The 24,239-nt window shown below is 35.2% G+C and overlaps 2 protein-coding genes across 2 annotated transcripts; both read left to right on the top strand.

The window, feature by feature from the left end:
• The first annotated feature begins 13,866 nt into the window (after nucleotides 1-13,866).
• Nucleotides 13,867-15,022, top strand: LOC133783998 (uncharacterized). The gene is made up of 2 exons (XM_062223557.1): nucleotides 13,867-14,197; nucleotides 14,333-15,022. Exons 1-2 carry the CDS (start codon nucleotides 14,095-14,097, stop codon nucleotides 14,650-14,652), a joined length of 423 nt encoding a protein of 140 aa, XP_062079541.1. The 5' UTR covers nucleotides 13,867-14,094; the 3' UTR covers nucleotides 14,653-15,022.
• Nucleotides 15,023-15,750: 728 nt separating this feature from the next.
• On the top strand, nucleotides 15,751-19,539 carry LOC133782132 (vacuolar protein sorting-associated protein 20 homolog 1-like). Its single transcript, XM_062221335.1, has 6 exons — nucleotides 15,751-16,043; nucleotides 17,019-17,171; nucleotides 17,336-17,488; nucleotides 18,536-18,619; nucleotides 19,014-19,158; nucleotides 19,269-19,539. Exons 1-6 carry the CDS (start codon nucleotides 15,942-15,944, stop codon nucleotides 19,292-19,294), a joined length of 663 nt encoding a protein of 220 aa, XP_062077319.1. The 5' UTR covers nucleotides 15,751-15,941; the 3' UTR covers nucleotides 19,295-19,539.
• Nucleotides 19,540-24,239: the final 4,700 nt, after the last annotated feature.

The following is a 24,239-nucleotide window of genomic DNA, read 5'->3' as shown; positions in this document are numbered from 1 at the left end:
CCTTCATACCCTTGCATTTACCTGCCCCACGTAGCACCCGTGAGCCAAGGCCCAGCAAGAAAACCATAAAAGTAATACATAATCAGTGATGATAGTCATTCAATCATAAAACAGTCATCCAAATATTCAACAAGTCATATACATCAAAATAATATCAGTAAACATATACATTCAGCAATTTATCTCTATCAATATACAATATTCAGGGTTGGCGCCCTTAGGTCACGCCCCTTGTTTACTCCACTAACTCTGGCTCGCTTAGGTCGAGTCCAGTGTTTGTCTAGCTGACGCTAGCTCACAGTGGCCGATCTGCATCCTGTGCGCAAATTATTAGCTCCGGCTCTCTTAGGTTGTTCATTCTTATATACCAAATCAATCATTTAGCCATACAATATACATGCTCAATTATTGGGAATCTCAGTCCCATTACAACCACTCAAGTATTTCTTCACTCAGAAGGATCTGAATATGAGGCTGAGGCATTGGCTGGAGATGGTGAAGGACTATGATTGCGACATCCTTTACCACCCAGGGAAAGCCAACGTAGTAGCGCATGCATTAAGTCAGAGGGGCCCGGGACAGTTGTTTAACTCTACGCAAATATCAAGAGAGTTGGCAGAAGATATGTCTAGAGCAAGGATAGAATTGGTTGTAGGTCGGTTGGCCAATATCACTTTACAATCGACCCTTCTAGAGAGGATAAAAGAGGGTCAGTTGGTAGATGCACAGTTACAGGAAGTTAGAGGGAATATCTTAGCTGGAGTGGCTAAGGACTATTCCATTTCAGAGACTGGGTTATTACGGTATAAGGGTCGGATCTGTGTCCCGACTAATATGGGGATTAGACTAGAGATACTCGATGAATCCCACACTACACCATACTCACTCCATCCAGGCACCACGAAGATGTATCAGGATCTACAGACTTTGTATTGGTGGCCTGAGATGAAGAAGGATGTGGTGGAGTATGTGGCCAAGTGTTTGACCTGTAGCAGGTGAAGGCTGAGCTTCAGCGACCAGGGAGGTTGCTACAACCTTTGGGTATTCCCAAGTGGAAATGGGAGAACATTACGATGGATTTTATGGGAGGTTTACCCAGGACAGTAGGGCTACATGACTCGGTGTGGGTGATTGTCGACAGATACACCATGTCAGCTCACTTTCTGCCAGTGAAGACGACCTATAATGTGGATCCGTATGCGGAGCTATACATGAGGGAGATTGTACGTCTCCATGGGGTTCCCAAGTCGATAGTGTCAGACCGGGATCCTATTTTTACCTCCAAGTTTTGGGTGGTATATAGAAGGCTATGGGGACTCAGCTGAAGTTCAGTACGACTTTTCATTCTCAGACTGATGGACAGTCTGAGATGATGATTCGAGTATTGGAAGACATGCTCAGAGCGTGTGTGATAGACTTCAAGGGGTCTTGGAGTAAATATCTCCCGCTGATTAAGTTTTCATACAACAATAGTTACAAATCAACGATTGGAGTAGCTCCATATGAGATGTTATATGGAAGAAGGTGTAGATCACCCATTCATTGGGATGAGATGGGTGAGAGGAAGTATTTGGGACCGAAGATGGTTCATAAGACTAATGAGGCTATCGAGAAGATTCGAGCTCGAATGCTTGCTTCGCAGAGCAGACAGAAAAGCTACATTGATCCTAAGCCTAGGGACGTGGAGTTATAGGTAGGGGCCATGTGTTTCTGCAGGTCTCACCATTTTGAGGGGTGAGATGGTTTGGGGAAAAGGGCAAGCTAAGCCCTAGATTTATTGGACATTTTGAGATCCTAGAGAGGATCGAGCAGGTGGCCTATAGATTGGCACTGCCACCATCATTGTCGGGAGTTCATGACATACTCCACATCTCTATGCTTCGGAAGTACGTCTTAGATACGACTCATGTGTTGAAATATGAGGACATGGAATTGCAAACAGATTTGTCTTATGAGGAGCGACCAGTTCAAGTCTTAAACAAGAATGACAAGGTTCTACGAAACAAGATGATTCCTCTAGTCAAAATATTGTGGAGGAATAGCAGGGTCGAGGAAGCGACCCAGGAGCTTGAGTCAGCGATGCTGGATCAGTATCCCAAGTTATTCAAGTAAATTTCAAAGACGAAATTCTCAGAAGGAGGTGATAGTTGTAACGACCCAAAATCACTAATAAGGCTTAAGGGCCTTGATTAGCATGTCGGAAGGGCATAAATGGCACATGTATGTTTAATTGGTTAAATGCATGATTATGTGGCGTTAATGATTAATATGATTATATGGATATATTATATGCATGTTTATGAGTATTAAATATGCATGTGGGCCCTTATAGCTTATAAGGGCATATTTGTAATTTTGGCCTGTTGAGGGCATAAATATGATTTTATGTGATAAACTAATGAGACCACATTATTATGTGGATATATTTGTAATATATGGCTTGAGACGGTCCTAGTGAGCAGATTAGCGAAATAGTCATAGTAAGGTTTAATACCCAGCTCGGTGGGAGCCTAGGGGTATTTTTGGGAATTTAGAGGATATTTTGGGATTTATAAATATTGAATGAGTACTTGGTAATTAATTGGACACGACGGGATTAATTGGTAGATATTAGGAACACTCGAGGAATTAACGGGAACCGGGAGTGGAATAACTATTTTACCCCTAGAGGTAGTTAGCGGATTGATAAGCTTAATGGGGCATTATAGTCTTTTTGGGGGTGAGAGATACACTTTGAGGAAAAGGAAGTAACCAGAAACCTTAGGAAACTTCACATAGTCACTCATTCTCTCCCACTCACGTTCTCACTCTCACCCTCCCTTGAGAAGCCAAGTGAAGCTTGAAGATATAGGAGGTGACAAGCTGAGTGTTTTGTTGAGCTTATGCTGGGAAACTTTGAGAGATAAGCTCTAGAAGTGAAGGCTTGAAACTAAGGGGAGAAACAGAAGGAAAGTTAGGGTGTTTAAGATGGAAATCAGAGGAGAAGTCAAGAATTAAGTTGGATTTGGGCTGGTTCAAGCTCAGGAAAAGCTATGTTAAAGACAATCAAAGATTTCTAGGGAAATTAGATCACCAATTCAAGTAAGGTTCCAACTTTAATTCACTGAATTGAGCTGGGTAGTTTTGAAGCTTAGAACATGTGTAGAATTCTGGGTTTTGATTGAAATTAGGTTTGCAGATCTAGGTGATGAATTGTAAGCAATATCAATAGAGTTTGCTGGGTCTTATGGTGCCTAAAATATGTGAGTTAAGGTCTTAAATTCGTAGTTAAGTTTGGTTGTTGTTGTGAGGTTTGCTGAGTTTGAATTTTTGGGAAAAATGGCTGGGAAAAGTGTGAAGAAAACCCAGGAATTCTAAGCACAAGGGGTGTGTCGCGACCCAGCTCAGGGGCATTGCGACCCGCGTGCCCAGATGGCCTTGGGTGGCTCTCAGATTTGGGGGCGCGCCACGACCCTAGGGGGCAAGTCGCGGCCCGCCTCCCCCTGGTGCTTGAAAATGGAGCCTCTAACTTAGGGACAAGTCCTGAACCTCAGGGCCAAGTCACGACCCGCCTGGGGTTTTTTTTTTCCTTAGGTTGGGTTCTAGGATAGTGAGGCTCGGGGGCTCGAACCTAGGCGCTCGGGAGAATTTATACTACCTGGTTTAGTAGAAATTGAGATCCCGGAGGCTAGTTTTTGTCTCCTAAGTATTTATTTGGATTAGAAATTGATGATTACTGTTGTGAGAATTGATTTGATTAAAATGTGCAAGTGTACACAGTCACAAAACAAGTAATAAAGTAGTAAGTATTCAAGATCGTCTCCACAGGGATTGCAAATTAAAAAGTAAGCAAAACAATTACTAAACAATTTTAGAAAATTAAAAGTCAAGTGGTTGTTTATAGACTAAGAAAAATATTAAAATAAAATGGAAATACTGAAATTAAATACTGAACTGAACAAGAAAATTGAGAGAAATATCTTAATTGCAAAATGGACTTGAATTGTTGAATTCCCCTATATTATTCGTCCTGAACAAATTGCGAACGTGTTGCTGCAGCAATATTCTAGCAAAACTCCCAGGATAACAAAAAGTTCATTTAACACGCATAAAAATTTCCCAAATCTTATGACCTTAATTCTTCTACCTAATTAAACATATTCCTATGCAAAATCAGATTTAAGAATGCAATCACAGCTCACTTCTCATATGTTACACAAGGTAATTAACATATCCCTATATTAATTACTAACATAACCTATCCTAGATTATGACCTGTGTCATCCAAGTTTTCCTATTACATTTAACCTTTCCAGCATTAAATATAATTAAAATAACTTGCCATTGCTGGCCAAACAACAACAAGAAATTAATTTAAGCACACTTGAATGATCAAGGGAGATTTTACTAAAATAAAGTGCAAGAAATGGATAGATTATAACATAGGGTTCATCAACAATCCAAGCCACCAAGAAATTAGTTCATGGCTGGTTTCATAAACAGTAATTCCCAATCAAAACAGCCCACAATATTCAGATTTAGTATCTAACTCAGAAATTAATAACAGAAAGTTTAAGAAAAGAAGAAAGAACAAATCCAAATGATGCTTGAGCTTTCTATGCTTGTCCTCCTTCTTCCTTGTTGGTATCTCAGCTTGTTTCTCTGTTTTTTTTTCTGGTTTTCTTTGCCAAAAATGGCTGCTGGTTGTATGTTACGGCTGGAGCATTATTTTGGTATATTAGGTTATCTTCTTCTCCTCCAAAAATACCATAATGCCCCTCTTTTCCTCCCAAAACATCAAGTCTTCCTTCTCTTTTGTCCTTTTCTCCATTATGCTGATATTTCCTTCTGCCACTGCCACATCAGCTGAAATGTAAGCTTGACTCTTGACTGCCACATGTTCCATGCTCCAAAATGTAGCTGATCACAATGCTTCAGTTTTGCTGCAGCAATCCTGAATATTCAGCCATCAACACAATAATTTCATCACAATAGACTCTTAAGCTCACTCATTCCTTTGTGCAAATATTTAACCATGAAATCATTATCTTTAACCCAATAGCTATTAAAAACTAAAAAAATAATTACACTTAATTAAGATAATGAAAACATCCAAGTTAGCTACAAAAACTAAAAATAAACTAACATCACTCATGATTTTTTTTCATAAATATAAGTTCAAAAGCACATGAAATAACTCTTTATTCAAGAGTTATCAATTACCCATTGACCATCGTGACTAGGTTTATCGCTAAGGCTTAAGACTGAGGATCGTGATCGGGACCGTTCTATTATCTCTGCTCGGGATTTAAGGTAAGAAAACTACACCCTTGAGTGGTTGTAACGGGACTGAGATTCCCAATACTTGAGAATGTATACTGTATGGCTACATTGTAACGCCCTGGATAGCCAAGACCGTTACATTGTGTGTTTATAAAGTGCTAGACTTGCTAATCAAGTCATTAAATTAAAAACGTGTTAATGAAACTATAAAGGAACTAGGGTTAAAACGTTTTGGTCTCAAAAGTCACATTCTTATAAAGAGACATTTCCTGTTTACACGGGATCCCAAAAATATTAAGTTTAAAGACCGCTTACAAAAGTCATAAGGTTTAAATACAATATCAAGCCATATTAAGGCAAAACAGACAGTTAGGCAATCCCTGTCCTGACCCACTCCTCGACCATGGCGATCGAACAGCTGGCTATGTACATTCAACCTCGCAGCTCTCCATCTCAGGATTGGTCCAACTTGCCTTTGCCTTTACCTGCACCGCGTAGCACCCGTGAGCCAAGGTCCAGCAAGAAAACACAACAACAGAGCATAAGCAATCAACAGACAATTCAGTATCTCATATCGCATCACATATTCTCAACCATATAAGTATTCAGTATAATCAAGTATTCCACATACTAAACATATCAACTCATATCATATATCAGTTCACAAATGATAACTAGGGCTAGCGCCCTCAGGCCGCTCCCTCCGTTATCCCACTGACTCCGGCCCGCTTAAACCGAGCTCAGTGAATATTAAGCTGTCCTTAGCTACTAGTGGTCAAGCCGCGCCCTGTGTACAAGTATTGTGTACGGCACCCTTAGGCCGGTATCACATGTCCCATGGCATAATACCATCATTGACATAATACAAATATTGGGAGCACTTAGTCCCATCACAAGCATATAATCGGGTGCAGTTTTCTTACCTTTCAATTCGCTAGTTTTGATCACTCGACTCCTTGAGCACGATCCCTCTCGAGCCCTAGTTCTCACCTAAACACAACCATAGGCCAAAGTCATCATCAAACCTCAAGTCCAAAACCTAGCCTCGGGGCCAATCCCGAGCCCCCGGCAAGTCCTAGTTCCACCAAACAAGGTGATGGAATCAAACCCCAAACCCTTGGTCAAAAACCCTTGCAAACAACCCTAAAATCCCCTTCTGAAAACAGGGCAGCGCTACAGCGCTCTTAGGAGGGCGCTACAGCACTACAAGCAGAAGGAAAATCCCCCAGGAAGCTTGGCCTAGTGCTACAGCGCCCAAAGGCTAGTGCTGTAGCGCTAGTCACAGACAGACAACCTCCCAATTTTCCCTCCTGTGATTTCCTCGAACCAAACTCAACCAAAACTTCTCCAAACCTTCACCAAACTCAAAGACAACCTTATCAACACACTCCACTCATCCCAAGCACCCCAAATACCCAAAAATCAAGCACATGCATCCCTAATCCCAAAATTCACCATAGCTGACCCTAAACTCAAAACTCAGCAGAAACCAGTCAAAACATCAAAGTTAAAGCTCAGAACTTCATACCTTTAATGGGAATTTGATTTCCAGTCAACCTCTACACCTCCTTAGCTTGCTCTTCCTCAACCTTTGGCCTGGATTCCCCAAAGTTCCCATCAAACTCAGCTTATACACCATAGTTCAAAAACCAAAACCAGAAACTGAAGAAACTACAAAGCCTTACCTCAAGTGTTAGGGTGTTCTTGCTAAACCTCTACCAATTATCCAAGCCTAGCTTAGGATTCTTGATGCTCAGCCTAACTTAGCTCCTCCCTGAGCTTTGCTCCGAAATTACTCAAGAAACTGATGAAGAAAGCATAAACCGACCTTAGGAAACTCTCTGTTTTCTCTCTTTCCTTTTTCTTTCTTTTTCCTTCTTTTCTTTCTTTCAGACTTCTATACTTTTCTACAACTTCCATTAACATAAAAGCCTTAGTAATACCCATCTTTAAAAAGCCAAATGACCTTAATGCCCTCCCTATTAATTCTAAACCCTTTAATCCACTTAGGGGCATTTTAGTCATTTCACCCCAATTCCCACTAACTCCTCAAGTGTCTCTAATATTTACCGCTTAATTCCTGATATCTAATTAATCACCAATAATATTCCTCGATGTCAAAATAGACTCCAATATACTCACTAAATTCCCATTTATACCCCCAGGCTCACCCCGTGCCGGGTATAAATCCCCGCCATGACTTTTCCGCTAAACCGCTCACTAGGATCGTCTCGAGTCCCAGATCACAGATATATCCACATAATAATGTGGTCTCGACAATTATCACATATATCAATACATTTATGCCCATAATGGCCAAAATTACGATTATGCCCTTCTAACCTAATCAGGGCCTACATGCATACTAATACACATAGTCATGCATCTCAAATATTCAAATAGTCATATAACATGCTTTAAATCATAATCATGCATTTTACTCATCAAAGTCACACATAATTCCCATTATGCCCTTCAGGCACACTAATCAAGGCCCTTAAGCCTTATTAGCGAATTTGGGTCGTTACATAAATGATTGATTTGGCATATGTGAATGAATGACCTAAGAGAGTCGGGGCTGATAATTTATGCACAGGACACGACTCGGCCACTGTGAGCTGGGGTCAGCTAGCCAAACACTAGACTCAGCCTAAGCAAGCTGGAGTCAGTGGAGTAAACAGAGGGTGCGGCCTAAGGGCGCCGACCCTAAATATTGTATATTGATTGAGATAAATTACTAAATGTATATGTTTACTGATATTAGTTTGATGTCTATGACTTGTTGAATATTTGGATGACTGTTTTATGATTGAATGATTATCATCACTGATTATGTATTACTTTTATGGTTTTCTTGCGGGCATTGGCTCACAGGTGCTACGTGGTGTAGGTAAAGGCAAGGGTAAAATGGATCAACCATGAGTTGGAGAGCTCTGGGGGCGAGGTGTACATTGTCAGCTGCTCGTCTGCCACGGCCGAGGGAAAGTACAGGGACAGAAGCCAGAAACTTGTATTTTTCCATTAGAGTGGCCACTGGTTGTGTATAATTTTTGGAAAATTGTAAATTTATCTTTTAAACCCTGGTTTTGGGATCCCATGTACCAAACATCTATTTTATTAAAAATTAAATCGTTTATGATCAAAAGCTTCTAACCCTAATCCGAGTGTTGACCTTAGGATCACATTTTCAATCAAATGACTTGATTAACAAGTCTTGCACTATTTTAACTACACAGTGTAACAATCTTGGTTAACTAGGGTGTTACACATAAGCACTCCTCGATTTCACCTATATTTAACAAACGTTCTACTTCATCTTATATCGCTTGATTAACTTCGGGAGCGAATCTTCTCTGCCTTTGCTTGACAGCTGGAACGTCTTTTGAGATATTGAGGCTATGACACATGATTTCTGGGTCGATGCCAGGCATGCCTCGCTTTTTGCGATATGGAAATTGAGCACTTACCAATAATTTTTTAGATGGGTCTTTCTAAATCATCGAGAGTTGACTGCAGCTTCTCGTGCTCTTCCTCATCTTCTATATTCTTGAGATATGCTAGTAACTTTCCCGCTAATTGATATTTAGTGTTAACATCGTCAAAGGCTGGTGCGTCCACCTTGTTTATTTCTTTCAGGGTTAAGTAGCACTTTTTTGCCTGTCTTTGGCATCCCTTGATGTCAATAGTGTAACTTCCATCAGGAGATTGGCACTGCATGACTTGGTGTAAAGTGGAGACAACGCCCTGCATTTTGTGGATCCAACTTCGCCCCATGATAGTGTTGTAGCTTGTAGTGGTATCTATTATCAGGAAGTCAACTTATAAACTATGTTCTGTGGCGATGACGTTTAGTTTGACAGCTCCCATTGGGTTGACTCTTTGGCTGTTGAATCCTAGGACCAGCACGACAGAACGTCTGATCAGGCTCTCCTCAAGACCCATTTTCTGAAAAGCTTCCCAGAAGAGGATATTCTTAACTGGCAATGATCTACTTGGAGCTTGATGACTAATGGATCGTCGTGAGGTAAATGAACTCCTCGAAGGTCTGCTTCTGTGAAAGTTATTGGAGTGGCGGGGTAGCACCTCTCCTCTACAGTGATAAATTTCTTCAAACATTCGACTTAGGATATGAAAAGATTCATGCTTGCATCAATGATTGTTGTTTGTTTAGAAAGGATAAAGAGAATTTGGAAAATTGCCCAAAATGTGGAACTTCTCGTTGGATGTCAAACAAACATACCAACAAGGTTAAAAAAGGTGTCCCTGCTAAAGTGTTGAGGTATTTTCCAATAATACCGAGGTTTAAACGGATGTTTAGGTCTAAAGAGATGGGTGAAAATTTAAGATGGCATCATAATAATAGAAGCAAGGATGGGAAGATGCGCCACCCGGTAGATTATGTAGCTTGGGATTTGGTGAATACGGAATGACCTTCATTTTTAAATGAAGAACGCAATCTTAGACTAGGCGTTTCCACAGTTGGATTCAATCCATTCAGCAATTAAGTACTACATACAGTGTTTGGCCTGTGATGTTGGTTATGTATAAATTACCACCTTGGTTATGTATGAAGCAAGACAATATTTTATTGACACTGATAATTCCTTGTTCCAAGCAACCTGGCATTGATATTGATATATATTTAGAGCCTCTCATAGAGGACTTGAAGATATTGTGGGTTGATGGAGTTGATGCTTATGATGCATTTGATGATTCAAGCTTTAAATTGAGAGCAATGTTGATGTGGACAATACAAGATTTCCCAGCATATGGAAATCTTGCTGGTTGCAAAACCAAGGGGAGTTGTAGCTATCCTTTATGTGGTAAAAATACATATTCAGAATGGCTTTAACATAGTGGAAAGTTTTCATTTCGAGGCCATCAAAAATATCTTCCAGTTGATCATATATTTTGAACAAAGAAAAGTTGGTTTGATGGAAAAGAAGAGAATGGAATTACTCCAAGGATCTTGAATGGTACTAAATTTTTTGAAGAACTAAAAGATTTTAAGAATATATGGGGAAAATCCAAGTCAAAGGAAAGGAAGTGAAACAATAATGAAGCTGACAACATATGGAAAAAATGATCAATATTTTTTGAGTTGCCTTGTTGGAAGGTCAGTGTGATAATTATTTAACATTTTTTTAATAAATATTTAGATAAATTTAAGTTAATCATTATTTTTGGAATTGTCCATTTAGGTATTACATGTTCATCACAATTTGGATATGATGCACATAGAGAAAAATGTGTGTGAAAGTATCATAAATACATTGTTAGATGTCGCTGGAAAAACCAAAGATGGGCTGAAATCTTGTTTGGATTTAAAAGAAATGGGCATTAGGACTGCATTGCATCCAGAAGAACGAGGGAATAGAACTTACCTCCCAGCTGCTTTACATACACTTTCGAAGAATGAGAAACAAACATTCTGTAGAAGGTTGTTCTCATTGAAGGTACCTGATGGGTATGGCTCTAACATTAGGAATTGCATGTCAATGGAACAATTGAAGCTTGTGGGGTTGAAATCACATGACTATCACATCTTAATGCAACAACTATTACCAGTGGCTTTAAAAGGATGGATGCCTAAAGGTCCAAGGGATACTATATTATATAATATTACTAGATACAAGCAACGTGCAATATGTACGTTTGCTTAGTTTTATTTATAGAATTTATTAATTATTTTTATTAAATTTATATTAATGTCATATAAATTTTGAAATAAATATCATATTTTAATTAAATAATTTATTTATTTTTGTTTAAGTTTATGTTTGTTCTAGTTTTTTAATTTGGGAGTGGCAACAAGAGATTATATATTATATGTTTAATGTAATATTAAATATTATACGTAGATTTTAAATTTAAGTTTCGTGCTATTTTAAAAAAAAAACAATTTATTGCTAATTCACAATAGATTATATTATATGTTTAATATGATATTATTCTACTAAGTGAGTTTAAGTTTAATTAAATTTTATTTAAGTTATAAAACGTATGATTTTATTATTTTTAAATAATTATTATTGTAAAATATCTCAAAAATATCATATTTTAATTTGTTTAATTATATATTATTTTTAAATAATTATCATTGTAAAATATCTAAAAAATATCTTATTTTAATTTGTTTAATTATTTATTATTTTTAAATAATTATCATTGTAAAATATCTCAAAAATATCTAATTTTAATTTTTTTAATTATTTATTTTATTTAAGTATTTACAAACTAAGGTTAAATATAAGAATGTTCTATTAAATTTAACATTAAAAAAAATGAAAAACTGTTAAAATAAAAAATGTCTGTTATATACATACTTATTATATAGAAGATATATAGATTCTCTCTCTTCTTATTTATTGAAAACAACAAATGCCAAAAAAAACCAAATTATTTGTTGGTGTTGTCTTTGTTACATTTATATATTACAAAATTTTAAGATATTTTTTATTATTATTTTTGTTAGGCTTGTAATTGTTCCAGATTACTTTATGGGGTGTTTGGTATGGGGTAATCTTAAGGTGGGAATGGGAAAATGGAGACAAACCCATGTTTGGTATGTCATTTTTGACATTTTTAGCTGAGGGTTTAATTTTCCCGTGGGATTCACGTAACCTTATTTGGGGGTAATATCATTACTTAAAAATACCTGAGTTTTATTTTACTGCAATCTCAACCTCTTCTCTTCTTCATTTCGTGAAGCCCTTTCTTCTTCACTTCTTCATTTCGTGAAGCCCCTTCTTCTTCATTTCGTGAAGCCCTAGAGCTGCCTTTTCTCTTCATCTCCTTCACTGAACCAAGTAAGTAATCTCTCTCTCTCTGATTTTGATTTTTTGTCTATGATCTGTACTAGCTGAACTTTGTGTTTTCTTGGTCTGTTTTCCATGGGAAGTTATTGATGATGGTAGAGTTGAAATCTAGAGATGAGTTTAGGTTTTTAAGGTCAGGTGGTAAGAATGATATGAGGCTCTGTTTGGCTTTTTTGTTTATGTGTCTTTTGCCTTTAATGATCTTGAATTTTTTTTTCTGTGTAATAAGAAGATCATGAACTGAGTTCCGCCATCTACCATGTGATTTTTTTTTCTTCTTTCAAAAATACTTTTACTTAAACATTTCAAACCGTTTTCTGTAAGCTCTAGGATAGGATAGGATATATATATATAACTAGGCAAAATACTCTCTTTCAAAATCCTAAAGAAATCTCCAAAAGCTTAAACTTCAAAGCATCATCAATTCTGAGCAGTCTGTGACCATTGGGTCCCGCACAAGCACAACCACCTCGAGCTTGGATACCGAAGAGGTCATTGAGGAGGGCTGCAACAAAAGCTCCATGAAGAGGCTTATCTCTATTGTTGCCAGTCTCTCCCCACATGAAAATCCCTTCTTCTCTGCCCTCTCTGCTGTCATTGCCACACCCATTTTTATGGTCTGTTGGTGAGCAAGAATTTGTTGAGGAATAAATGAGGAACGACAATATGGCTTGTCGTTTGTCACTTGTATTTCCTACAACATGTATATTTGTATTTGGGAGAAGCCTCTTTAGTGCTTTTTCTGCATAGATATGCTCATATCTTTCAATCACTTCATGTGGTAATATTATTTTCATTAGTTACTTTTATTTGACATAGCTTGTAGCAAGAAAAAAAACTCTAAATATCACAAGTAAAAGTAATGATGATTATTGGGTTTTCAACATATTAAATATTTGATTTGATAGATGTGATGAAAGTGTAGTTTCTAATATAAATTTTCTGATTTGATATAGAAAAAGGAATTAACATATATATATATATATACATAATGATAAACTAGAAATTAGTACCTTCTGGTGAGAAGGAGAAATATATATATGACAGAGCTTCATATATAAAAGAAAAAAGAGGGTGTTCAGAAGAAAATTTAAGGGGAGTGATTGACAAATTAAGAAGGAAAACGATAAGACTGGTAGCAAGTTGCCTCACTCTTCTACTATATATAATTAAGTGAATAAGGTTCATATAGCTAGGAGAAGATATAGTATATTTATATATATGTATAATGCTTTTGTGTTGACTCTGTAGAACACGATTCTAGGCTTTGATTAGTCAAACGTTCTTAAGTCATTATTAATTAATTAATTAATGAACCTAGAGTTGATCATATGCAACTAATTATTTCAAACTTCATGCAGATATGACTCATCTTCCATTAGTTGCAAAGAAAAAAAGAATTGTAGCAATTTTGCTTCAGTATATGGAGATATTAAATGATATGATGCTTTTGTTCATACTCAAAATATTTTTCGTTATTTGTGAGAGGTGTATAAGTACAAATAGGTTTCTTGAAAGTTCCTTTCGTAGACACAAAATACGTCCACTAAATAGTTTTAGAATGATACATGCTAGTGACTTAGCATGTGTAGAAAATACTCGCATGGATAGGAGAACATTTGCCATTTTGTGTCACCACCTTAGAACTATTGGGGGTTTGAAAGGAACCAAAAATATGGATGTTAAAGAAATGGTTGCTATGTTTTTACATATTGTATCTCATGACATTAAGAATAGAATTATGAGACGAAAATTTGCACGTTCGGGTGAAACAGTTAGTAAATAATTTAATGCGGTTTTAAATGCTGTGTTGCGCCTTCATGAGTTATTGTTAAAAAAATCTGAACCAATTCTTGGTAGTTCAACTGATGAGAGATGGAAGTGGTTTAAGAATTGTTTGGGAGCACTAGATGGTACATACATTAAAGTCAATGTGTCTGCCTTAGATAGGCCTAGGTACCAGACTAGAAATGGCGAAATTGCTACTAATGTATTAGGTGTAGTCTCACAAGATATGCAATTTATTTATGTCTTACTTGGATGGGAAGGATCAGTTGCCGACTCTAGAGTGTTACGAGATGCCATATCTAGGACAAATGGGTTGAAAGTTCCACAAGGTATATATTTCTCTCATATGTAGTATCATACATATACAAGTTAATTTCATAATAGGTTGAAAGTGTAGGCAATGATCATTATACACATATTGAAATATCTAACGCTTGAACTTCTTGGAGATACAACTTAGCTAGAGAGATGTTTGACCAATGGAGCAACAGGAGGCATACATAAATTGGTTGAGGTATTGACTGACACAGTGAAAAAATTTGGTGACATACAAGCTGTTGCTGGTGATAGTATTCCAAGAATTGCTGATTGTTTCCAGTTTGAGACAGAAGGTGCTACCAGAAGGATGAAAGTGTTTGATGAACTGAAGCAAATTGATGGGCTCACAAATGAACAACGAGTCAAAGCTAGAAAACTTTTTGTCCAAAACCAAGCTTACATAGATTTTTTATTCACATTGGATGATGAATTCAAGTTGGGATTCATACTTGGGCTCTTTGAATGAGGCGAGATCTAATATTTGATAGTATTTTGGAAAATAGTACCGGTGAGATGGCTTTGAGAAATGTATGTCTTTTCACTTTTAGATGAAACTTTTGGAAAAATAGTATGTCACATTTTGGTTGAAACTTTTGGCAAGGTAATATGCCACCTTTTGGATGAAACTTTTTGTAAGGTAATATTTCATCTTTTGGATGATACTTTTGGCAATATAATATGCTATTTTCGGATTATGTTTTGAGAACTTATGTTTGTATTTTACTCATTGGAATGAAACTTTGACAAATATAATTTGAAAATATGCTATTATGTTACATTTTATTTTTATTTTTTATTATTTAATAATATATATTTTTTATTATTTTTATACATACAACATTGATAATAAAAATAGTTACAAAAATATTTTTAATATTTGGAAAAAAAAATTAAAGACAAACTGATTCATTTGTATTTTACAAAATAATTTAATTATTAAAAAAAAAAATGAATAATTTGAAAATATGCTATTATGTTATTTTTTATTATTTAATAATATAAATTTTTTTATTCTTTTTATACATACAACATTGATAATAAAAATAGTTACAAAAATATTTTTAATATTTGAAAAAAAAATTAAAGAAAAACGGATTTATTTGTATTTTACAAAAAATTTAATTATTAAAAAAAAGATGAATAAATCACATTCTATTCTTATGTGCAACCAAACAAAGTAATATCAATATTCCTTAGAATCATAATAATATTCTCAAGGGCAACCAAACACAGCAATGTTGCTTTTCTATGGTTTGGCATCCCTTCTTCAATTTCCAAAGAATCTTGAATTTATTCCCATCAAGTCAAACCCAAGTACCAAACAACCTTACGTGATATCTATAATACAAGTTAAACTTTATATGTTTCCGCAAGGTAGTTTTCAATTTATTTTAACAAATCAGTTCCTAAACTTTCTGTCACGAACAAATATTTGTAGTCATTTCACAGTGTAGAGTCACGACTGCCAATATAGAAAGTTTAGGGACTAATTTGTAAAAAAAAAGTTAAGGGAGTAGCTTGCAAAAATATATAAAGTTTAAATAAGCCTATTAATTGCTCGTATTCGTTGGACTGACAGGGTGATCTCAACTGTCAATCTACGACTCGGCTTCCGCCCTCATCGTCGTCCAAAACAAAATCCTAACATATATTATTCTAACATAGCTCTCTCAATTTTGGGTCTAATGAAATGTTTCATCCAAATCTTTAGTTATTAGTAATTGGGTTTTTTTTTAACACTTGTATAACAAATAGATGGGGAATTTGTTCGTCAAGAAGCCCAAGATCACTGATGTAGATCGAGCTATTCTTACTCTGAAGACCCAGAGACGCAAGCTTGCTCAATATCAACAACAGGTACAAAACTCTCCAATTATTCATAATTTATCAACGATTTTTTCTTTTTGGTGATTTGATTTTTTTTTTCTCAAGTTGGTCTTTTGTTTGTGAAAATTAGGATTTTTAATTGAGAGGTAAGATAGTTTTCAGCAGTCAGTCCAATGGGGTTTCCTCTAATAAACAGCCAAAAGAAACAAAATTTAAAGTTATAGTATTGGAACTTAGAAAACCCAATGCAAATCCCCAATACTCCTTTATATCAACAGTGCTTTTATTCTTACTTTTGATTGACAGCTTTAGGCTGTGATAATCAATATCGAGGAGTCAAATATTTCAATATAATTAGACGATTGAAATTTGTACTTAGCTGTCTATATATATCATTTCTTTTCTGATGCCCTCGTAAGAAATGGTTGTGTTTTATATTATTGGGGCTTCAGTTCATTGATTCATGCTCCCTATAATGTGACAGGAATTAGTGTGAGTAAAAATTTCTACATTTACTGTTTAAGTGGAAATGATATTGAGTTTTTGCTTTTATTGCCTTAAGATAATATTTATCTCTGTGCCAACCACTATAATGTGTAGTTGTCTAGTAGTGATTCGGATACAACTAGAAGCACTTTTAAGAATTGAGAATATCTTAACTGTTCTTACTTTGTTTTTGGAAGTGTTTAGGATGGCCGACTTCTCTCTTTACATTCTAGCAAATTAGTATTTGCGTTGTTTACTTCAATGTGTAGAGAGGGTTATACAATTAACATTTGGATTGCAGAAAATACTGAATAACTCTTTTTGAATAATTCTTAAACCATGATTCCTCTTTTTTGGTATTGCTTCGTTGTAGAAGAAAACTTCTCCTTAGCTTTTTTATTCTTAACATGGGTAAATATGGAAGGCTTAGAAATAAATCAATTTGGACACTAGGGGATTGGTCTCAACTAACGTATCCTAAAGTCGGGGTTCTAACCATTTTTGATTGACTTTTTCCAGCTCGATGCTGTCATTGAAACTGAAAAGCAAGCTGCGAGAGACTTGATTCGTGAAAACAAAAAGGATAGAGCTTTGTTAGCTTTAAAAAAGAAGAAGGCACAAGAAGAATTATTGAAGAAAGTTGATGTCTGGGTCATTAATGTTGAGCAACAGGTAAGCAAGAACTTAAATGAGTTACAATTTTTCACTTCTTCTTTCTTTTGTTTATTATTATTATTTCAATTGTTATTTGTAAGGATCAAATTCTTGGTCTGTTAATTCATAATGATTTTTATCTTTTAATAGTTGCTTTTTTTTTAGCATACATTTTTGTTTAGTTGGCAGATATTGAATTGACTAGCAAGCAGAAAGCTGTGTTTGAGAGTTTGAAGTCTGGTAGCGAGGCAATGAAAGCTCTACAGAAAGAAGTCAACCTTGAGGATGTTCAAAAACTAATGGATGATACTGCTGAAGCCAAAGCTTATCAAGATGTGAGCTTGATTTTCTCTAGTCTCTACAATTATTTATTTCAGTCTTTTTTCTTTTTTACGTTTACCTTGGGTATGCTATATAGAATCCCCCCGCCTCTCTCTCTCTCTTACTATGTTCCCAAATATTAATTTTGTGGTCTGTGTTCGTGTATGTTGTTCATCAATTTAATTGTACACAGTAACTTTATCCATGTTTATTTGTTTTATTATATGACACTAGTAGTAAGTTATTTTATTTTTCTATTTTCAAATAGAAAGTACATTAGAAGTGAGTTAAAAATTAGTGAAAATACAGGCAAAATTACTCAATGTTAATGTAGTACTTTAATGCTCAAAACTTATTTTTTACGGGAAAAATACCAAAGTTGCCAAAACAGTGCAGCTGCCACTACCCATATAGGACCAGCCCTTATTTGAAGCCACATGAGAAGATTTTTCTATGATTCAAGTTTCAACACAGTTTTTCACGCCTTCACTTTTAGGAAAAGTTGCATCTTTGGGCAGGAGGTATGCATGAAGGAAGAAAGATCAGTGACAGTTGCTGTAGGCAATTTTTGTATCAGTCATTTTGTGAGCCTTGGCCCTGGGGAGAGTTTTTCAAGTCTCTTTTACTACTTGGGACCTTATTGTACTGGTGCTATACGTAAATATTATAACAGATCTATTCTCCATCTTAGTTTTTGGTTTACTGTTTTATTGAGTTTTCTTCTTCATTGATCTCTGTTTTATTAATTGATAAGCAATAGCAAACCAGAGTTCATGCAATGATATCGTACTTGGCGAGGATCAAATCTTTGCTGCTTTCAAAACCAGCATGTCTATGGTCTCCGGAAAGATCCATTCACAATTGTTTTTTTCTTATTTCTTTAGTTGCCATTCACAATTGTTTTTTTGAATTTCTGTTCTGAAAGTTTTGTTCACTACTATGGTGTTGATTTTGTTGACAGATGACGTCAATGTTTACCATTAATTAAATTTATTCTCAAAACATCTTTCTTCTATATACTTTCTTAAGTTTATAATCTGGTTGGATATGTATCGTTGCAGGAGCTTAATGCAATTTTGGGAGAGCAATTATCAGCAGAAGATGAAGAAGAGATCTTAGCAGAATTTGAGGGCTTGGAAACTGAGGTTTGTGTGTTTCTCTTCCCGACAGATTTTATAACTAGAATTGAATGCTTGTCAACTTTTGTTTGTGTGTTTGCTAGTGATGTTTCATTAGTTTTAAGAATCTTCAAGATTAGAATTTTGTATTCTACGGTTAAACTTAAATTGAGGTGCACGTGTGGCAACAAAATCAGGTGTAATTTGATTTTTCACTGTTTTAAATTCGACAAAGTGTTTTGGTCTATTCTATGTAGTTTGTCAGTTTAAGAGGAAAAAACCCTGTACTGTTTAAAGAGTTTATTATGTGCGGTGGGTTATGATTTCATACTGCTGGTTGTCTTTGGTATCTTTATGTTGGATTAACATTTGGAAATCCAATTACTCATAATTCATCTCCACTCACTTTCACAATCTTCAGATCAATGTTCAAGTTCTGCCTAATGTACCTGTGTCAGAGCCATTACTCGAAGACAAACTGGACCTTCCTGATGTACCAACAAAACCATTAACTGCAGCCAGTGCTGATGTAATAGCTCCAGCTGAAGCTTCCTCAAAGAGAAAAGGTCTCTCTTTCTTACTTACACGTTCTTACACATTCATTCGCATAAACACTTTATCACCATTGCTTTCTAGCACCTCACAACTTTTTAATTTTTTTTTTAAATTACAACAGTTCTGGAGGAGCCGTTGCCAGCATGATCAGAGGTCAATTTAATATGCAATTTCAGTTAACTGTGCTCCAGCTGTTGGAAAGTTTTCATGGACTGTTTTGGTGGCATGGAACAATTGATTTGATTTGGACTCTTGTACATCTTGGCTCAGTTATGAACAAATCTTCGAATTGGTTTTGTACATATATATACCATTTTAAAAGAAACATCGTTTGTTTGTGATCTTTGTGCGAAAACAAATTTGGTACTAATGAAGCCTCACTTTGCATTTTTTGTTTGACTGTAGTAATTTGTCAAATGGCCAAACATACGGCCTTCGTCAAAATAGGTTCAAGTAACAATTATAAATGTATGTCATTAGCAAAACAATATAAACATCAATACATAATATATGTCATCTGCAAAAGAACGTCTTTTTAATGTGTTGGTTTTGTTGGAATATTTTATGTGATCTAGCAAAATCATTATTAACTTACCCTAAAGTCAAAACTAGTATAAATTAATATAATTACGTATCTAGACATTTATCATTGCATGATATTACTTTCAGATTATAATATGTCGCCGTTTGGATCTTAAATTCTAATTAGATTGCTAGAAACCTTATGTTTAAGTGTTGGGGATTAAGTGGATAGACAGCAATTAAGAAATCACACACAAAAAAAAAGCAATAAACACAAAGTATGTTCATCTAGTTGTCTCCTTCAGCGATGCTTGCATGTATTTTTCATTTCGTTTGTATATGTTGAGAATGCACCTGCAAGAGTTTACTAGTCGAGTTTGTGGTTGAAATGGCCATGAAACTTGCCATATAGAGTTCGCAAGCTTCTAGCCTACTAGGTTGCTGGTGAAGCTAGTGATTGTTGTACCCAAAAAATATCATAAAGGAAAAAGATATGAATCAGGTACATATCAAAGAAATACAAGCTCTACGCAAATGCCTCGGTTCCCTACTTCAAGTCGTGGAGACCCAAGTCAACCTCAAACATGCTTTGCTCATGCCAAACCAATGATAGGGAGGATGCACGACTAGCCATTGTAACCAGTTACTAGCTAGCCGCCTCCATTCTCTAAGAGCACAAAATTATGATTTTCATTAGCTAGTAGGATCCATCTCAAGGCAAAGGGCAAGAATGTCATATGAGAACTTCAAACCAGAATCTGACAAAGGGAGGAGATCAACGAGAAGAGCTAACAACAATCTCAATCTCCTGTGTTAAAAGGAGATACTCCAACAAGAAGCAGTCCGCAAGAAAGATGAGAGGTGCCAATTTGCCATCTCATTTATTTCGTGAGATCAACCACTATCAGGTCTATTATGTCATAATAAATGAGATTTAGAATCAACAACATAGCAAGAATTGGAAGCTATATTGAGCATAGAATTGTCATCCTTAATACACAATTTAACCATTTCATTTTCCTCACATGAGTATCCCTTCCGAATGAATGCCCCACCCTTAAACAAAATTAGCTTACCTAATAAGATTTTAATCTTAAAAAATAAAATAAATATATTTTGCTAAATTGCACCTAATAATAATAATTGCAAAAAAAAAAAAACACTTAAGTATTAGTTAGGACCATGCACATATTAATTTTCTAATTAAATTAAGTTTTTAAAAAATAATAAAAATTAAATTAATTTATTATAGGTCAAATAATTTTTTATTATTAGAAATATTTTTAGGTTTTATCAATAATTTTTTTTAAAAATACTTTAAATCATTTATAAAATAATTAATAAATTCAAAATAATATCCCAATTTCGCTTGTGATTTCATGGTCTACACTTCTCAAATGTGTATATATAATTCTCAAATGTGTAGATCTCAAAAAAATATTCAAATTAAAAAAAATCACCTCAAATGGACAACCGAATGAAGAAAAATTATGTCATCTTGCAAGAATTACATCGAACTACATCGAACCTAGCATCGAGCTCCATCAAGCCAAATCAATTTTTTTATAAAATTATTGATTTTTATGGAATCATCGAGTTGAAAATCAAGAACCATCAAATTTTTTTATCAAAAATATTTTGTGTTTTTTATGAAAAAAAATTGATTTGGCTCAATGTTGAGCTCAATACTAATCGATGCAGTTCGTGCAAGAGACATAAATTTTCACTCGATTGTCTGTTTGAGGTAATTTTTGTTCTTTGAATTTGTGTATTATTTTTATATCTACACATTTCACATGTATATATACACATTTGGGGTGTTTTGTGAGATATATATATATATATATATATTTATATCAGATGATGCTAGCTTTATTGTACCATATAAGTAATAGTGATGAATGTGTTTATGTGGATGATGATGAATATACAGAGCCTGTTTGGTACAAATTTTAGCAAAGTTAATAGTTGTTTTCTATAGAAGTTGTCTAATAAAAGTGTTTGGTAAACAGTCAATTGAAAAATTTATGCAAAAGCTACAACTACATGCTAAGCTGGCACAACCTAGCTTTTAGCTTTTTTTGAAAGGTACTTTTTGAAAAAATAACTATACAATAAATATATTTTTTTTATCTAAATATATTTACTCATTTATAATATATTGCTTAAAATAAATTAATATGTTAATAAAATAAACAATATTTAAATCTTAAATATTTTTTTATTTTTATAAATTTATATTTATCATTTTATTTTAGCAATTTATATTAACAAACCACTTTAGTATAGAGTTTATTATATACTGTAATATTATTTTAAAATCTTATAGTATTTTCAAATTATAATTTATTAAACACATATCAATTTCATGCTTTAGGAAAAAAAATTAAAAAAAAACTAAGTAAAGACATAGAAAGTGAGAGTTTTGCATTAATTAAGTTTTATATATTTGTAATTATATTATGAACTATATTATAATACCATGATTATTATAATTAGAATCTTAACTATATCGAATAGTTATAAAATATACACAATTATATGTGTATATTATATAATATAATATTTTGGTCGATGATCACTTTATTAATGTCATATCAAAAATATGTTTTAATTTTTGCATGTTTAAATAAAGACAATATTCATATTGAAATCTATTTTTTATGTTTAGTGTTGATGCGACTTTTTACCAACAGTGGATTAAGAAATCCGACAATAGAGATATTAGTGCTCTCTTACTAAACCGTAATTAATCAAATGAATAATGTCTCAAACACCACATTTGAACGAAGTTCAGTGGTTAAAATCCACCTAGTTCACGAGACAATATTATTCATCTCTTTCAGGCTCTGGATGAAATAGTTTCTTACAATTTCAGCAGAGTTTTGGTATATCAAAAAACAATCCCTTTTCCTGTCCATTCCCCTGATAATTATAGTGGGTTTTTTCTAGACAGCTTTGGGTAACCGCGTGCATAAATATGGTAAATAATCAATAAGAATAATATCTCATTTACATAGGGACATGATTTCCTACGAACTTAACATCCGTTATCTTGGGTAATAAATATTTAATACAATCTGGGAATTAATGATCGTATAAGGATTCTCCGAGTCTTCTGGGATCATTCATTGTGTGTCATGATCAGGCTTCCGCGAGCTGAACACTTCCCTCGAGCTGGATGTCGGAGAGCTAATGGAACTTGACATGGGCCAAGTTAAGTGCCAAGAAGGCGATCTAGTCATCATGCATCTCAAACTAGGTTATTGGCCCATTTGGTGACCCGAAGATTATCTGGGTGTCGTACTGCCATGTTTGACTCGAACTTCTCATGCCAGAGTTAGCTAGATGTTCTAGTTGTTCACTTTCTCCATGCGCTTATCTGCCAGCTATACCCCGAACTGAGTGATTCAGTTCGTATTTAATTTGGGGTACAACATTTTCCCCCCAAGCTCCTGCTTGTGCATGACGTCACCTCTGACACGCACAGTAGGGGCTTTTAGGCTTCTGTTATGTGAAATCGTGCCCACCTACTACTCTAGTGTTAAACATGTGTATGTCTGTAATAGGGTCCTATTCGGGTTTCAAGTACTGTGACAACTGTCCTGTCAAATTTTTACCATCGCAGGGTTCATTTAATCTTGGCCTTTGGATCTCGATCTGACCTAATCGAATGGCCCATATTGGTTCACAAAATTTACGTATAATTAGGAGAAATAGACCTGAACTTCACCACCTTCATATTCAAAAAATTTACCTTTTCTTGTCAGAGAACTTTCAAAGACTTTCAACATCCTCCCATTCTTCAGAAGCGTCTCAGAAAGATTGCGTCGGTGCTATCACCATTTCCCTCGATCAACCATACAAACTATAAGTATTCCTATACCTCGTTTAAATTTCTCTCTCTTATTTTTCAGTACGTTTTTCAAAATTTCCAGTATAGTTTCTTGCTTATGGTACATTCAAGTTTGATAGGGGTTTGTGATAGTCCCAAAAACACGATATAGGTTTGGTTAGAAATAATGGTCGTAAAAAATGGGTAATTTTCTAGGTTTTGAAAGAGGGTTTCCTGTTTATACGTAGAAATTTGAGGGTTTTTAGGACCAGTTCTGGGTAGCTTAAGGGTTACGATTCCCCGAGCGGTTTTGCATTAAACCACCTTCAAAAAGGTATTGGGTCTGACAAACGAATCCCAAAGTATCAGGGGAATTCCCGAATTTATAGTGCGTGGCTACTGAACGTGCGTGGACACAGACGTTGTTGTTAGGAGATGACTTAGCTCGGGTATTTTTTTTAGATTGAATAAATCGAATTCAAACCCTCAGATTTTGTTTTAGGTTGCCGTATCTGTGTCGCCGTAGAAAGTTTTTGTATTAGGTCTCCTCAATAGGTCGCTTCGATCGTCAGGCAAGCTAGATTATGGACCATCAAAAGAAAACGATTGCGATCTCCTCTTCTCAAAGCAAGAGTAAGGGCAAGCAGATCGTGCCAGAGACCCCTATTCCCCACTTTGGCTCGGTGGTGGATAGGGAGATCGTAATTGACCCTAATGCCTTCTTTGAGGTGGAAC

Source organism: Humulus lupulus, chromosome 6, assembly GCF_963169125.1.
Source record: "Humulus lupulus chromosome 6, drHumLupu1.1, whole genome shotgun sequence".
In the NCBI taxonomy this organism is placed as follows: Eukaryota; Viridiplantae; Streptophyta; class Magnoliopsida; order Rosales; family Cannabaceae; genus Humulus; species Humulus lupulus.
Note: the sequence above shows the minus strand (reverse complement) of the source record. Positions and strands in the feature narration are given on the sequence as shown.

Bases quoted from the DNA above. Each gene is read 5' to 3' on its own strand.
- LOC133783998 (XM_062223557.1), top strand. From the start codon at position 14,095: ATGCAATTTATTTATGTCTTACTTGGATGGGAAGGATCAGTTGCCGAC. The intron at 14,198-14,332 runs GTATATATTTCT...CAACTTAGCTAG, and splicing joins TGGGTTGAAAGTTCCACAAG to AGAGATGTTTGACCAATGGA.
- LOC133782132 (XM_062221335.1), top strand. From the start codon at position 15,942: ATGGGGAATTTGTTCGTCAAGAAGCCCAAGATCACTGATGTAGATCGA. The intron at 16,044-17,018 runs GTACAAAACTCT...GACTTTTTCCAG, and splicing joins TTGCTCAATATCAACAACAG to CTCGATGCTGTCATTGAAAC. The intron at 19,159-19,268 runs GTCTCTCTTTCT...AAATTACAACAG, and splicing joins AGCTTCCTCAAAGAGAAAAG to TTCTGGAGGAGCCGTTGCCA.